The following is a 13,972-nucleotide window of genomic DNA, read 5'->3' as shown; positions in this document are numbered from 1 at the left end:
CACGCAGGGTGGACATTGGGAGGGGGAGGGCGCAGAGATTTCCTGGGCTGGCCTGCGGCCACTGGAGGTGCATGGGAGATCTAAACAGCCAGATAACACAGATGCCACAACGCATGAGTAAAAGGGACACCCCGGACCGGGGGTGACAGGGGCTCTTGATATACCGCCCGCAAATTAGGGTGGGGAAGGACACAGCCCAAAATGTGCCCAAAATGTGCGATACGGCAGACCGCAGGGCGGGAAGAAGAGGGCCCACAGTACTTAAGAATTCGCTGAGGGCATTAAAGACTCTGGGAGGCTTGAAGAGGCCTGGGACAACGGGCGTGTGCCAAGACCATGGCACAGAATAAAATAGACAAATACACCACGGCCTTCCCGACAAAGGTCCCAGTTACCAACGGTCGTGGAGGGAACGACAATCCATCCGCAGAAAAGGCCAGGTCCTGTCCCTTACCGACATTATGGCAGCTGTTGGAGAGTCGAGAACATCCGTGGAAGCGAAAATAGACAGGCTATCCTCGGAGGTCTTTTTCCTTCGCCAGGACTTGAGGAATCTGTCTTGTCGGGTTGGGGAAACTGAGCAGAGGATCTCCGATGCTGAGGAAGCGGCCAAAAAAGGTGGAGGGACGTTTAGCGCAAGTGGAGAAAAAACTGGCCGTTCTCGAGGTCAGGGCTGAGGACAGCGAGGGCCGCTCCAGGCGCATTAATCTCTGCATCCTCGGGGCTACCAGAACGGGAGGAGGGCCCATCGCTGGAACTCTTCTTGGAGGAATGGCTCGCAGATCTTATGGCTCCTCAAAAGCTCTCCAAATTGTTTTCCATCGAAAGGGCGCAGAGTCCCCATGGGTAGACCAGTGCCCGGAGCGCCGCCTCGGACAGTAATAGCCAAGCTGATGAACTTCTGAGACTGAGACACAATCCTTCACATGGCACGCTCAAAAGGCCCAATTACATACAATGGGAATCGTATAGGCTTTTTCCCTGATTACACGCGGGAGGTCCAAAAAGCCCGCCAGTCCCATGACTCAATTAAGCGGAAATTGGCAGCATTAAATATCAAATAAGTGCTTTTTTTCACGGCCACTTTCAAACTGTACTACAGTAACTCAATCCAGGTGTTCTACAACCCGAAAGAGGCGTGGGATTGGCTCGAAACCCAAGTCCTGTCCTCTCCGAGGTCCAAGGAGGGTGCAGAAAGAGTAGAGAACGGCTCTGCCTCCCCGTCCCGGGGTCAGACACCTATACCAAGTATGGACAGCACAGAAGATACTTCACCCAGAGGAACTGGAAAGGCATGAAAAGTGCTGAAGACCTAGTGGAGCCCCAATGAATTGATGACCCCAGAAGACAGGGCCTAAGGGTCTCTTGACCCCTTCTCCGGGCCCAAGCAGGAGACGTTTAACTCAAGGGACACATATATTCAAGCGGGCAGCCCAGATTGGTTGGCTGGAGCAGCGATCCAATCTATCAGGGAAACCCTCTGATAAATTTTCATGGTTCCTTGTTTTAAGTTAGGGCGACAGGTGCTTTCGGTTGGGGGGTTGTGGGGGGAGTTTAAGGTTTATGGGCGCTGAAGGCACCGGTTGCGCTGGAAGGGAGAAATACGGCGTTTGATACTAGGGTATGTTTTAGTTCACGGAGTGCATTTTTGGTGTGCGGGAGTGGGGCGGCGAGGGGTGTGCGGGGGTGGGGCGGCAGGGGAGTTTGGAGGGGAACGAATGGTCCAATTGATCCTCCTGAATGGCTGACTACACTCAGCGCACTAATGGTCAGCAGACTGGCCAGCAGTCCTTGCTGACATAGAATGTGAACGGCCTAGGCTCAAGCATCAAACGAACGTTAATACTGCAATACCTCAACAGACACTCCCCAGGAGTGGCCTTCCTCACGGAGACTCATTTAGTGGGAACGGAATGTAGGTTTTTCAGGAGGTCCAACTATCCGCAGTCATACCTGGCGGGATTTACGAGAGGTGCAAGAGGCGCAATGATACTTATTCATAAGCGCATCCCCCTCCAGGTCAAAAAGGTCCGAGCCGACCCTAGCGGTCAATATGTGGTAGTGTTGGGTGACCTATGGAGAGAAAGATGGGGCTTTCTCGCGGCGTATGCGCCCCCTGCACTCACGGGAATACTTTTCCAAGAGCTACAAACATTACTATGGGAGGAGAGGGCAGATGTGTGGGCCCTGGGAGGGGACTAGCAATGTAATGGAGGCTGCTGCGGACAGGTCACACAAAGGGGCAACGGGTCAGTTGGGCCAGACTGCACTTCGTAGGTTTACTGATTCCATGGGGCTATTAGATACCTGGAGATCCCTACACAGAAATGAGCTGGGGTTTTCGTTCTATTCACACGCACACAGAACATTGTCCAGAATTGATTATCTCTTCATCCCTCAGAGCTCATCCCATAGACTTCTATCCGCGACCCTCTTGGCTAGGGGCATCTCTGATCACTCCTCCCTATTAGTGAACCTAAAGAGCAGTCATCAGAAATCAGACGTCTCTTGGCGGCTGAATTCATACTACTTGGGGCACCCGGAAATAGCGGAAGGGCTGACAAACAAGTCAAACAAATACTTTGCGCTTAATGTAGGCTTGGTAGATTATCCAATCATGACCTGGGAAGCTTATAAATCGGTCTTACGGGGAGAAGCTATCTCTCTGGTGACCGCCCATAGGCAGAACCACAGTCGGGAGCTCAGAGGGGGAGGGAAGGGTGGCAGATCGGGCGGCTCATTTCTTAGAAGAAGGTACGGAGACCTCACAGGAGGCCTTTGAAACAGCACAGGAAACCTTAAGAAACCTGGCCCTAGACAACGCTCGGACCGCCCATTGGTCGACCCAGAGCCAGATTTACGAACAGGGAGACATGGCCTGGAAAACATTGGACTGGCTGGGGAGAAGGGAACAACGTAAAGGATATGTCCAAAAGATCCAATTGCCAAATGGGGAGCAGGTGACGGAGGATTCCAATATAGCAGAGGCCTTTGCCGCACACTATGAACGCCTTTATTCACCCCCGGGAGGGAATCCTGCGATTGGGCACCCGAATTTCCTAGATTCGGTGGTACTTCCGCGCCTCACCACGCAACAGAACGACGCTCTTAACCTGGAGGATGAGGTGTGGTCGGCGCCCATGAAGCTCCAAACCGGGAAAACTCTGGGACCCAATGGATTCCAAGTGGAAACTTGGAAGCGCACGGGCAGTTCACTAATCACGCATATGCACCGTATGTTCCTCCGGTGTAGAGACGTGGTGCCCTCCCCCAGGACCTTAAGGAGTCGTGCATAGTGGTACTGCCTAAGCAGGGTCGACCCCCGAGCAGTGTGCCTCATATAAGCCCATCTCATTTATAAATGGAGAGGCACAAATTTTAGCCCGAGCCCTAGCCAACAGACTACTAAGAGTGATAGAGTCCTTGGTCCATCCAGACCAGTGCGGGTTCATGCCTAATAAATCTACCCGCATGAATCTATGCAGGCTTCAGCTCGCTTTGGATAGTGCCCCTAATATTCCTGACTCGCTTGCCCTGCTGGCGGTCGATTTTGAAAAAGCGTTCGATTCGGTGGGGTGGGACGTTCTATGGGGCATCTTAGAACGAATGAACTTTGGGCAGGGCTTTCTCTCGTGGGCCAAGCTTCTCTATGCGTCTTCCGTTGCAAGAGTTCAGGTGAAAGGTAGACGGTCTAAAACATTTCCATTAAGGCGCAGGACTAGACAGGGCTGTCCCTTCTCTCCCCTGTTCCTCCTTGCTATAGAAGTGCTCGCGATTTGGCTCCACGAAGATTAACAGTGGGCGGGATTCGTATGGCCCTCGGGTGGAGAAGACCGGGTTTCATTATATGCAGACGATCTCCTTATTTATCTCAGCAAACTGATGTCCTCTTGCCCGGTGGTATCTCAAATACTTACGGACTACCAACGATACTCCGGCCTAAAGGTAAACACTCAAAAAATGGTGTTCTTTCCAATTCACGTTAGAGCAGACACGATCCCTGACCCCTGCCCTTATACAGTTTCCATCTGCGGCTTTAAATACCTAGGTATACAAATCAGCCCCTCCCTGGAGGAATATCTCCAACTGAACCTGCAGCCTGCCTTGGATGTGCTTGCTGCGGACATCCCCCATTGGCAATCTTTACCATTGTCTATACTAGGCAGGGCCGCGCTAATTAAAATGCTAACACTTCCGAGGCTTTTGTTTGTCTTACAGTGCGCCCCTTTGCCCATTCCATCAGATATCTTCACAGCTATTGACAGGCATATACGAGCTCTTCTTTGGAAAGGAAAACAATCCAGAATAGCTCTTAAGACACTGCAGCGCTCCGTCTGGGAGTGGGGAATTGGACTACCATGTATTCGCACCTATTATCTAGCGACACAGACAGTGGCAGGAAATGATTGGCTACATGGGCACAGCGAGCTCCCGCATATCAAGAGGGAACTAGCAGCTATGATCCCAAACCCTCCCCCCCTCCAGGTACTATATGCTCCCCGGGATACCGTAGCCGAAACCCCGCTCATGACATTACATGTTCGATATATATGGGAGGAAGCACATAAACACATCGGGTGGGGCTCTAGACCCACACTGGCTCAACCCCTATGGCATAATGTGTTTCTCGTGGAGATCCAAAAGATGGGGACGGTGGGGAATTGGGAGGGACGTGGCATACATACATTGGGTCAAGTGATTCAAGGGGGTAGTGTGGTCGAGTTTGACATCTTGAGGAACAATTCGACCTGAGGCAAGCAGAATACTTCGGGTACATCCGACTGATACACGCTTTATGCGCTCAATTTGTGGATTTAGGAGAAGTCCTGCTCTACTCTCCTTTGGAGACCAACATCCTGGTGGAACGCATTCCCTCCAGGGTTACCTCTACGCTATACCAGGTCATTAACTCCTTTGGCACTCAAGAATTAACCGCGCTGAAGCAGAAGTGGGAAAGGGACATGGGGGCGCTGGCACAGGAGGAATGGGTGGAAGCGTTGATGTTCCCACGTGAAATTAGTATAGATGCGAAACTCCGCCAGATCCAGCTCAAGGTACTACACCGATCCGATTACTCTTGCACCATGCTGGCCAAGTGGGAGGAGGGGGGCGGTTATGGAATCTTACCTTAGATGCAAGCATGTAAAGGGAACCTTCTTCCATACAGTCTGGGAGTGTGCTGTGGTACAGACTTTCTGGGGGGGATGCATACGCATAATAAGCAAGACAATGGGATCTTATGTACCGCTAGATCCAAGGTTGATACTGCTGGGAATATGGGGAGAACTGAACTTCACCAAGCATGAAAAATTGTTTGTGGCAGTAGCATTGGGGGTGGGTAAAAGAGTGGTTGCTATGAACTGGGGGTCAGATGCGGCATTAAGCCTAACTCGATGGACGAACAAAGTCACCAGGTGCGCCTCTCTGGAGAGACGAATCTACATAGCAAGAGGGTGTCCTCGCAAATTTCAAAAAGTATGGGGAAAATGGTTGGACAGTCAATGATTCTCACTGCTCTGTGTCCCCTTTTCCCTTTCCCCCACTTTTGGTTTTTTTTGCCCCCCCCCCCTCAGTTTCTTGACCGCCCCGGTTGCATTGTGACTGTATGGACAATTGAGATAATAGCTTACCCTTACCTTTCACAATTGGACACCTAACCAACTGAATAGTTCTATGGTTGTTACTTGCAGTACTCAGCCTTAATAAATCTGTGTTTGTAAAAATTAAGTGGACTGCGTGTAGACAATATATGGTTTGCCAAACCCTTGCATATGTTCACTGTTCACAAGCTTCTGATCCTCTTAGTCTACACCTTACTGTGAAGCCTGGTTACCAAGTGAGTTTGGATAGACTTGTGTTAAACCTTTGCAGGTCATCCAAGGTTGGCTTCCCAAGAACCTACACCCTACACAAGTGGTCTTTGAAATATCCAAGTTTTCAGAGGATAGAAGACCATATTGTACAGCAATGAGACGACACAGAAAGTGGTCATATGCACATACAGTCCCACTTTGAAAGACATCAGACTGAGTCACAGCTGAAAATGTACAACAATCAGACACTTTAAGATTGACTTGGTAGAGTGGTGTAAGAGACATGTGAAACAGCACGCAAAAAGAGGGATGTGCCACCAGCCAAGTAACAACCCAAAAGTGCCACGAACACATTCCCAAACAAAATGTTAAAACTAGGGTTTCTTTCTATAAGACTAAAATCACAAAATACAATAATTGAATACAAAATTAAATACAGTACACACTATTTCCACATTTTAAAAAGTACACAATGCAAAATGTTACTGCTACATGTAAAAAGAGCCTATTTAAAAAATGTTTCCAATCATGTATCATTTCTTCAACCAAGGATCAGCCACCTCAACATCCTTTCTTACACCATCAGAAACCTTCAGAGTAATCTACACAGAATGCATTCAAGTACGACCGATCTGAATGGCAAGACTACATTTCATACATTTGCAGTTAAATCAGTGTTTTTCTCAACCACTCACTTGTGCACTAGTGACATCTGGGGCCAGGAATTGTGAATCCTTCAGCAGCTCGCAGATCTCTGCACGGGTCCCTTCTCCATTTGGAAGACGGGCAGCAGCATCACGGACTGGAAGGCAAGAAGAACAGAGTAGATTTATTCTGGAATAAAGGACTCTGTGTAGAGATAATCCCCTCAATTTCCGCACAGCACTACCCTATCGGTAATCCTGCTGCACCATTATCATTCCCAACCCGATACATCTGGCGTTCGTGAATTTCTTAAAGCACACATGATAAAAACCACCTTCCCTGCTACCCTTCAACCCAATGTTCGGCCTATAACTGGTTTTATCAGTATCCAGTGAAATTGGTGTCAGCAAAAATGTAGTCGGTGAGGTGAAAATACCTCTGCAATGAACGCGTCGCCAATCCATATGCAGTCAAACAATGCAGCGGAAAAGATGCCAGAAATGTAGAGCTGTTGGGGAATTGTTAGGGTTAAGGAGGGTTTTGCGATAGCCTGGTTTAGGGCAAGGATAGGATAGCTGTTAGGGTGAGAGTAAAGATTTCGGTTAGAATCAGGGTAAGGGTGGTTACTGCAGAGTTGTTGGGGTTTGGTTAGTCATTAGGGTAGATTAAGTATATGGGCAAGTGATAGGATAGGGGCTATGGTCGGGCTAAAGCAAATAGAATAATGGTTGGGTATGTTATGATGATTTGTACCGCGCACCTCTGCCATTTGCACGGTCTCCAGGCGCTCACGTGCTAAGTGTTAAAGAAAGGGAAAGGGAGGCTGGAGAGGGCTGCTGATGTTTGCATAGGATAGGGGGCTGGGATAAACCTTGTGCTTAGAGCAAAGTAAGCATTAGGGTAAGTCTTAGAGCTGCAGTTAGGGTAAGGTTAGGATTAGAGCAAGGGTTTGGGTTAAGGCACTGCTTATGTGTTTTGTGGCGCGCTGGTAATGGTTTGGAGTCAGGTTCACTGTCATTTTCCATTGATTTTGTAATGAGTAACATGCAAATAAAATGCTTTAGTGTGCTGGGGGTTAGTGTTCAGGGTATCAATTAAGAGTTAGCGCAAGGTTTAGGAAGAGAGTGGGGGCGATTGTGGCATTTGAATTAGGTTTAAGTCATTGTTAGTGTTACAGCCTTGTACTTCTGTGTATTTAAAATTAGCTTTTTTAGCGACCTCATTACTCGCAAAATGTTTATACTTTGCATTGATTGTATTGAATGACTACATTTTTCAAAGCAATGTTTTGCTGGCTACATTTTATAGCTATTTCATGGGGACATTTGCTCAGAGAAACTTTTATCCTAATGACTCTCGCCCAAAACAGGAGGATGTTTATATCATTTCATCGCCTGCCTGTTCATCCCCAGGCTTTTTAACGTGCACATTACATCGAATATGCTCGTTTTTTTTGGCGTGGGTACCCCCAAACCCCTTTCCCACACTTATTTTTTGCTATTGCCCACCCGCCCAAACCCTTATCTGCCCTTTCGCACTCCCACCTAAAAAATTCCATGCGCACATTCGATGGAATGTGCACGTTAAAAAGCCTGAGGATGAACAGGCAGGCGATGAAAGGATGTCGTACCTTTTATCCCCTTTGGATTCCACCTTCATTTTATGCTGGTTATATCAATACAGATGCAGGCCAGGAACTCCATCAAACGTTTTAGTCCCTGCAAAGTATTGCCTAAATTTCCACAGTACTGGACCTTTAATTAGCATAACGTCTGATACTATTCTATTCCTTCTCAGAATGCTCCTAGGAAGCCGCTTGCATAGCCCTGGCGCCATTCGGATTATCTATCCACACAATTAAAGTGAAGGTCTTCACGGAAGATTAAGTGCGCACATTATGTTGCGTTTCCTTTGAGGGACACTCGAGGAAGCACTACTACCCTTATGTTGCACATATAAGCTCACTGGCAGACTGTGTGTGGTGAAAGCATGGCATTTGTAAGTAAAGAGGAAAGAGAGTGTCTCTGAAGAAGAGCCGGGCCAGCAGTAACCATTAGCAGAGCTATGTATGTGGTTGCCCAGGTGGATATTTACATCTTCTTCTAGAGAATGGGAAAGGTGTGGATTAGCAGCACTGCAGCCCAACTGCACACCAGCTAAACAGTGAATGGGTACAATATGGGCTTGGCCAATGGTGGAGCAGAAGGGAGAGGAGCTTGCAGTCATGAGTGCATGGGGTGGGTCAGGGAAGGAGGAGAAAAGAAAAGGGAATGGATTGGGGGGTAGCTGGAAGGCCGTGGTTCCTGGGGCAGTCCCCCACATTTGGCGAGCAGGGAAAGGCATTGTGGGTGGGTGGGGATTTAAAAGAAAGGGCAGTGGGTCCAGGAGGTGTCCCCTGGAGAGGCAGGGAGGGACTAGGAGGTGGACAGGGATATATTGGGAAAAGTAACCAGCTATACAACTACAACTTCTGTTGCACAACAGACCCGGGCAATAGGGGTTGAGAAATTGATTAATTCTGCAAAATGATCATAGAGCCAAAAAAGAACCCAGTCAGGTACATTTGTTTCCACCACCATTTTACACAAAGCAAAACGCCACAACCAGCCTAGCTACATGACTACCAGAGAGAGGGTGCACCACCTTAGGGGACATAAGGACTAAAGATGGAGCCCAAAAACGGAGTCGATCTTCATCAGCATTTTGATTAGGACTGACTGGCAGAAAGAAAAAGTCCAAAACCCAGAAAAGCCAGCCAAAAGTACAGGGTACCTCATCAGGTGAATAAAATGGCTTTTATCGAGCATCTGGAGAGGGGTGTGTAACCATCTAAACTCGCTCTATTGGCAGCCGTAGCAGAACAGTTCCAGCTTAGGATAGTAGGTATCATTAGTACTAATAGATCAAGCTCAAGATTATTCTACACTGGAATACACTTTCCCTAACTAGGCCAGACAGTTTCAGAAATCCAGTAATGCGGACTGGGGCCAGTCTTTGGCGGGAAAGATTTACCTCTGTGCAAAAGTGTCCCAGGGAGCAGCTCTTGCAAGTTCCAATGGAGCAGCACAAAAGACCCTTTGTAACGATGAGGGCCCGGGGAAGAAGAAATAAACGAGAAGCAGGCTGACCAGAAAAATCCGAGAGTCAGGGGAGCAAATACCTGGAGCCCAAAAAAACAACAAAAAAAACCCCACAGTTCTGCAGAAGATGGTTAGCAATACCAAGATGAGGTGGCTGTGCATGTTTGACGACCACTGTAAGTTCCAGCAACACCACACAAGGGTCCCTACTGCACCAAAAGACTTTTGGGAAGGATGATTATTCACCATTTGGCGATTCCCAGGTTAAGGGTAGGGGCCAGAGAAGCTGAAACACAAGCAGACTATGGTTGATGGTAGTAGTCGAAGAAGAGTTCTCCAGTCATCCTCGGGCACAGGTTTCAACTTCCAAGAATTTGGGGTCATCTTCATGAGGCTCCATAGAAGAGCAAACATTGAAGAGAAACTGAAGTAGTCACACAGCAGAGGAGCCAGCGACAGGAGAACGGGAGGATAGTTCAGTGGTGCAGTTGCAAGATCGGAGGCCTGGATCTTCCAAGTTAGGGGCGATGCCCAATATCCTGGGATTAAGATTCTCTAGGAGGTTTTGCACAGAGTTTTGTTGGAGTCCTGGCAGCATAGGGCACGCACTTCAGGGTCCTACAATGCAAGCATGGTCAGGAGCTTCAGGGAGATTGGGCCTAATGATCAGGAGCTGTGAACCAGTCGTCCCCTTCGGATTTGAAGAAAGGCACGCTGCAGAGGGTTCATTCTGGTCATCTGGTTTGGCAGAACTTCGCCATCTGATTCTTCAGAACATCAAAAGCAGCTTGTGCAGAGTTTCAATCTTTCCTTTAGCAGCAGGACTTCCAGAAATGCAGGTACAGAATCCGAGCAATAAGCACAGGGTGTGGGTAAAGGGGACTGCTTTTATCCCCCTCTGGAGGCAGTCCGTGAGCCTAGCACCCAATCGCACACCAAGAATTGGGTCCAGCAAGGACAGACTATCCCTCCAAGCACATCCATGCATGCATTTTGGACGGCTCTCTCACAGAATGTAATGGAATCAAGACTGTCCCTGACGGGTGCTTGCATACGCCAGCCTAAACTAGTTTCAGGCTAAACACAGCCTCCACTCCTGGGACACAGGCATCCTGTGATACAAGAGGGCCATTTTCTCTTACAAATACACAAAGCAGGATAATGGAAAGTCATGTGCCTGCCCACACATACCCTCTAACCACCACTAGCCAGACAAGCCAAACACATTACAGACAGCCTTCGCACCACTGATACTACTTCCCTCCCCTCCCCAAACGCACATCCGTCCATCGTAATCCACCATTACCACACCATCATCACACAGGCACTCGACAAAATTGCATCCCTCAAATTACAAAAACTCTACAACCACCACCACAAACCATGGTTCAACAGTTCCCACCTCTCTATCAAGCAGGAAGCCAGACGCAGAAAGGGCCTGGCAAAAGAACCCATGCCCCTCAACCAGGACACTACTCAGACACTGCAGCAACAATTAGAAAACAGCCATACGCAATGCCAAAGCCACCCATTACTTCCAAGAACTCCAATCCGCCACCAATCATACACAGAAACTATTCATCGTCGTCAAGTCCCGCTCTAAAGCGTCATCCACACCTTTCACACCCCCATTCACTGCAGTGTACAGCTCTCTCATTAACTACTTCATCTCCAAAATACACATCAGGACAGCCCTCCCCTCCGCTTTCCAACTCATACCACCCCCTCCCATGCATTCCACCCCTCGACAAACACCATCACTGCCAAACAAAACCTGCACACTTCCTTGATGCATGGACACCCCAATCTGCATCCAATTGCATCACCGCCCTAGCTCCCAACTGGCTTATCAATTCCCGTCTCTTACATTGCACTCAAAACTGGACAAATCTCACCCCTCCTCAAACAACATCTTTCGACCCCACGCTCCCAGAAAACTACCGCCCATTACTATCCATCAATACCTTGCTAGAATCATGGAATGCTTTGTAACTACCCAACTGCAACAACACATCACCACAAACAACCTACTCAACCACTTCCAGTCTGGCTTTCCACCTCAGCACAGCACTGAGACCGCTACTCTTCACATCCTCGATGACCGCCACAGCACACAGCACTACTCTTACTCCTCATCCTGTCTGCAGCCTTCGACTCCATCAATCACACCATTCTACTAGACCTCCCAGTCCACAGGATGAATTTCTTTGGCACCATACTAGACTGGTTCACCTCCTTTCTCACCGACATGACACTATCTCGATGCCCCCTTATCGATCAGACTTAACTAACTAAATATTTTCTTGTATAGCGCAACTCTCACCCAAAGGTCTCAGAGCGCTCACATGGACAAGAACAGACAAAAAACAAGACATGGATGCAGGTGGGGTTCAGAAGTCATTCTTAATCAAATGACAGGCAGTGTCATAAGGAGAGGCAGATTTTGATTTTTGGGATCATATGTGAGGTTTTTTTTTTTTAGCCTTCAAACAGGAACGTCTTCAGCCGTTTCCTGAACTATTGCAGCGTTGCACATTGTTTCAGATAAATTGGAATTACATTCCAATTTCTTGGGCCCCAGGCTGCAAAACTTGCTCTGCCTAGTTTTTGTTGTGATCGTGCGTGGTTGAAATAACAGCATCTGACTATTTGAACATAAGCTACGTTTGGGTGTTACCATTTTTAATCTTGCCTTGAGATATTCTGGGGCACTACCTAATATACATTTAAAGACTATGACTAGCCCCTTAAAGGTCAATCGTTGCTCAATAGAGAGCCAGTGTAGTCTTTTTCGGTGTTCTGTAATGTGGGATTGACAACTCAATCCACACACCGCCTGAACTGCTCCATTTTTAATTGTTTGAAGACTCTTTATATTGGATTTGGTAGTGCCAATAAAGAGACTATTACAATAGTCCAGTTTAGTATTTTCAATCGCAGCTGCGATTGATGCTCTATTTGCTTCAGACAAATAGGGACGTATTTGCCAAAGAAGATGTGTAAGGAAAGCACAGGATGATTTAAGATAGGCCACGTGCTTTTGGAAGGTCAGGTGGGCATCAAAGAACACTCCAAGGGTTTTTACATATTCAGATACAGCAATCTTGTTGCCATCTATCTCAAAGCTCCTGTAAGAGTCGTCTAGTTTTTTCAGCCTATGGGGTGTGCTGATGATCAACAGCTCTCACCCCCTTTCAAGTATGGGGTCCCGCAAGGCAGCTCCCCATCACCACTCCTTTTCAACCTATATGTTATATCATTGGACAGACACAACGTACATTTCCACCAATACCGAGATGACACAAATATACTTACAAATGTCATCCCTTCACAACTCCACACCCTCAGAACCTGTCTCTCCACCATCACCAACTGGATGGCCACCCACTTTCGCAAACAACTCTTCCAAAACAGAATACCTCTTCATCCTCAAACCCCTAGCCCCCTCCCCACACAAGGAACAAACACGACCTCCCCCCTCCTGGATCCAAGAAATCACCACCGACAACCCACGCATATCCCTCTCCACACCTGTCAAATCCCTTGCCTTCACCACCAACCTCCACCTTTCCTTCTCAAACCACAGAGCCACTGTCACCAAAACAAGCAATCTACAACTATACCTCCTATGTAAATTCAGACATATCCTATACTTCCTCCCGACGACTTCCGCGTTGCAGTCCCAGCACTGGTTCTCTCTAGGCTGGACTATGGAAATGCTCTCCCCGCTGGACTCCCCAACATCCTTGCCCCCCCGTCCCTGCAAGCCATACACAATTCAGCAGCCAGACCCATCCCCCACCTACCCAAACATTCACATATCACTCCCGCTCTTGCCCAGCACCAGTGGCTCCCCATACCTGAGAGAATTGCTTTCAAAGGACTCTGCATTGTATTCAAAGCCATCCACCTCAAAACTTCATCTTACCTTCATGATAAACTCAAACCCATCACCCACACCAACACCAGACAAGCCAGCCAACACCTCCTACACATTCCACTTTTCAAACTCCCATGCACACAAACACAAGCATCTACCCACTGGGCACCCAGGGCATGGAACACCCTAGCTCATCACATAATGAAGTGGAAGCCTAAGGTCTACTCCATCATGCAAGTTACCAGACCCAAGCGCCATCAGTTATCATATGGCATCCACCACCACCACGTTCAGAAAAAACCTCAAAACATACCTGTTTCCAAACACACAAACCCTGCCCCAACTTCAATGCTATCACATGTCTATCCTAATCTTCCTATCCTTTCCTGAAAATCTTTTGTAGCTTCTTTTTTCAACAACCACCTTTTCAAACTTTGAACCACATAAGACGCTCCTAGACCCACTGGTTAGGGCCAGCGCTAAACACAAATTCAAATAAAATAAATGAGACGACTCGGGCCTTGCACACAAAGTCCACTTCCATTTTGGTTATG

The 13,972-nt window shown here is 48.0% G+C and overlaps 1 protein-coding gene across 2 annotated transcripts in view; it reads right to left on the bottom strand.

Annotated features, from left to right (window-relative positions):
• NFRKB (nuclear factor related to kappaB binding protein) overlaps positions 1 to 13,972 on the bottom strand; it is a 423,246-nt gene that overhangs the window by 99,117 nt on the left and 310,157 nt on the right. For both annotated transcript variants that reach the window (XM_069614148.1, XM_069614149.1), the window contains exon 18: positions 6,509 to 6,615. In XM_069614148.1, the coding sequence (XP_069470249.1) occupies positions 6,509 to 6,615 (107 nt within the window). The remainder of the gene's footprint in view (positions 1 to 6,508; positions 6,616 to 13,972) is intronic.

Source organism: Ambystoma mexicanum, chromosome 9, assembly GCF_040938575.1.
Source record: "Ambystoma mexicanum isolate Mex_15411 chromosome 9, UKY_AmexF1_1, whole genome shotgun sequence".
Lineage (NCBI taxonomy): Eukaryota > Metazoa > Chordata > Amphibia > Caudata > Ambystomatidae > Ambystoma > Ambystoma mexicanum.
Note: the sequence above shows the minus strand (reverse complement) of the source record. Positions and strands in the feature narration are given on the sequence as shown.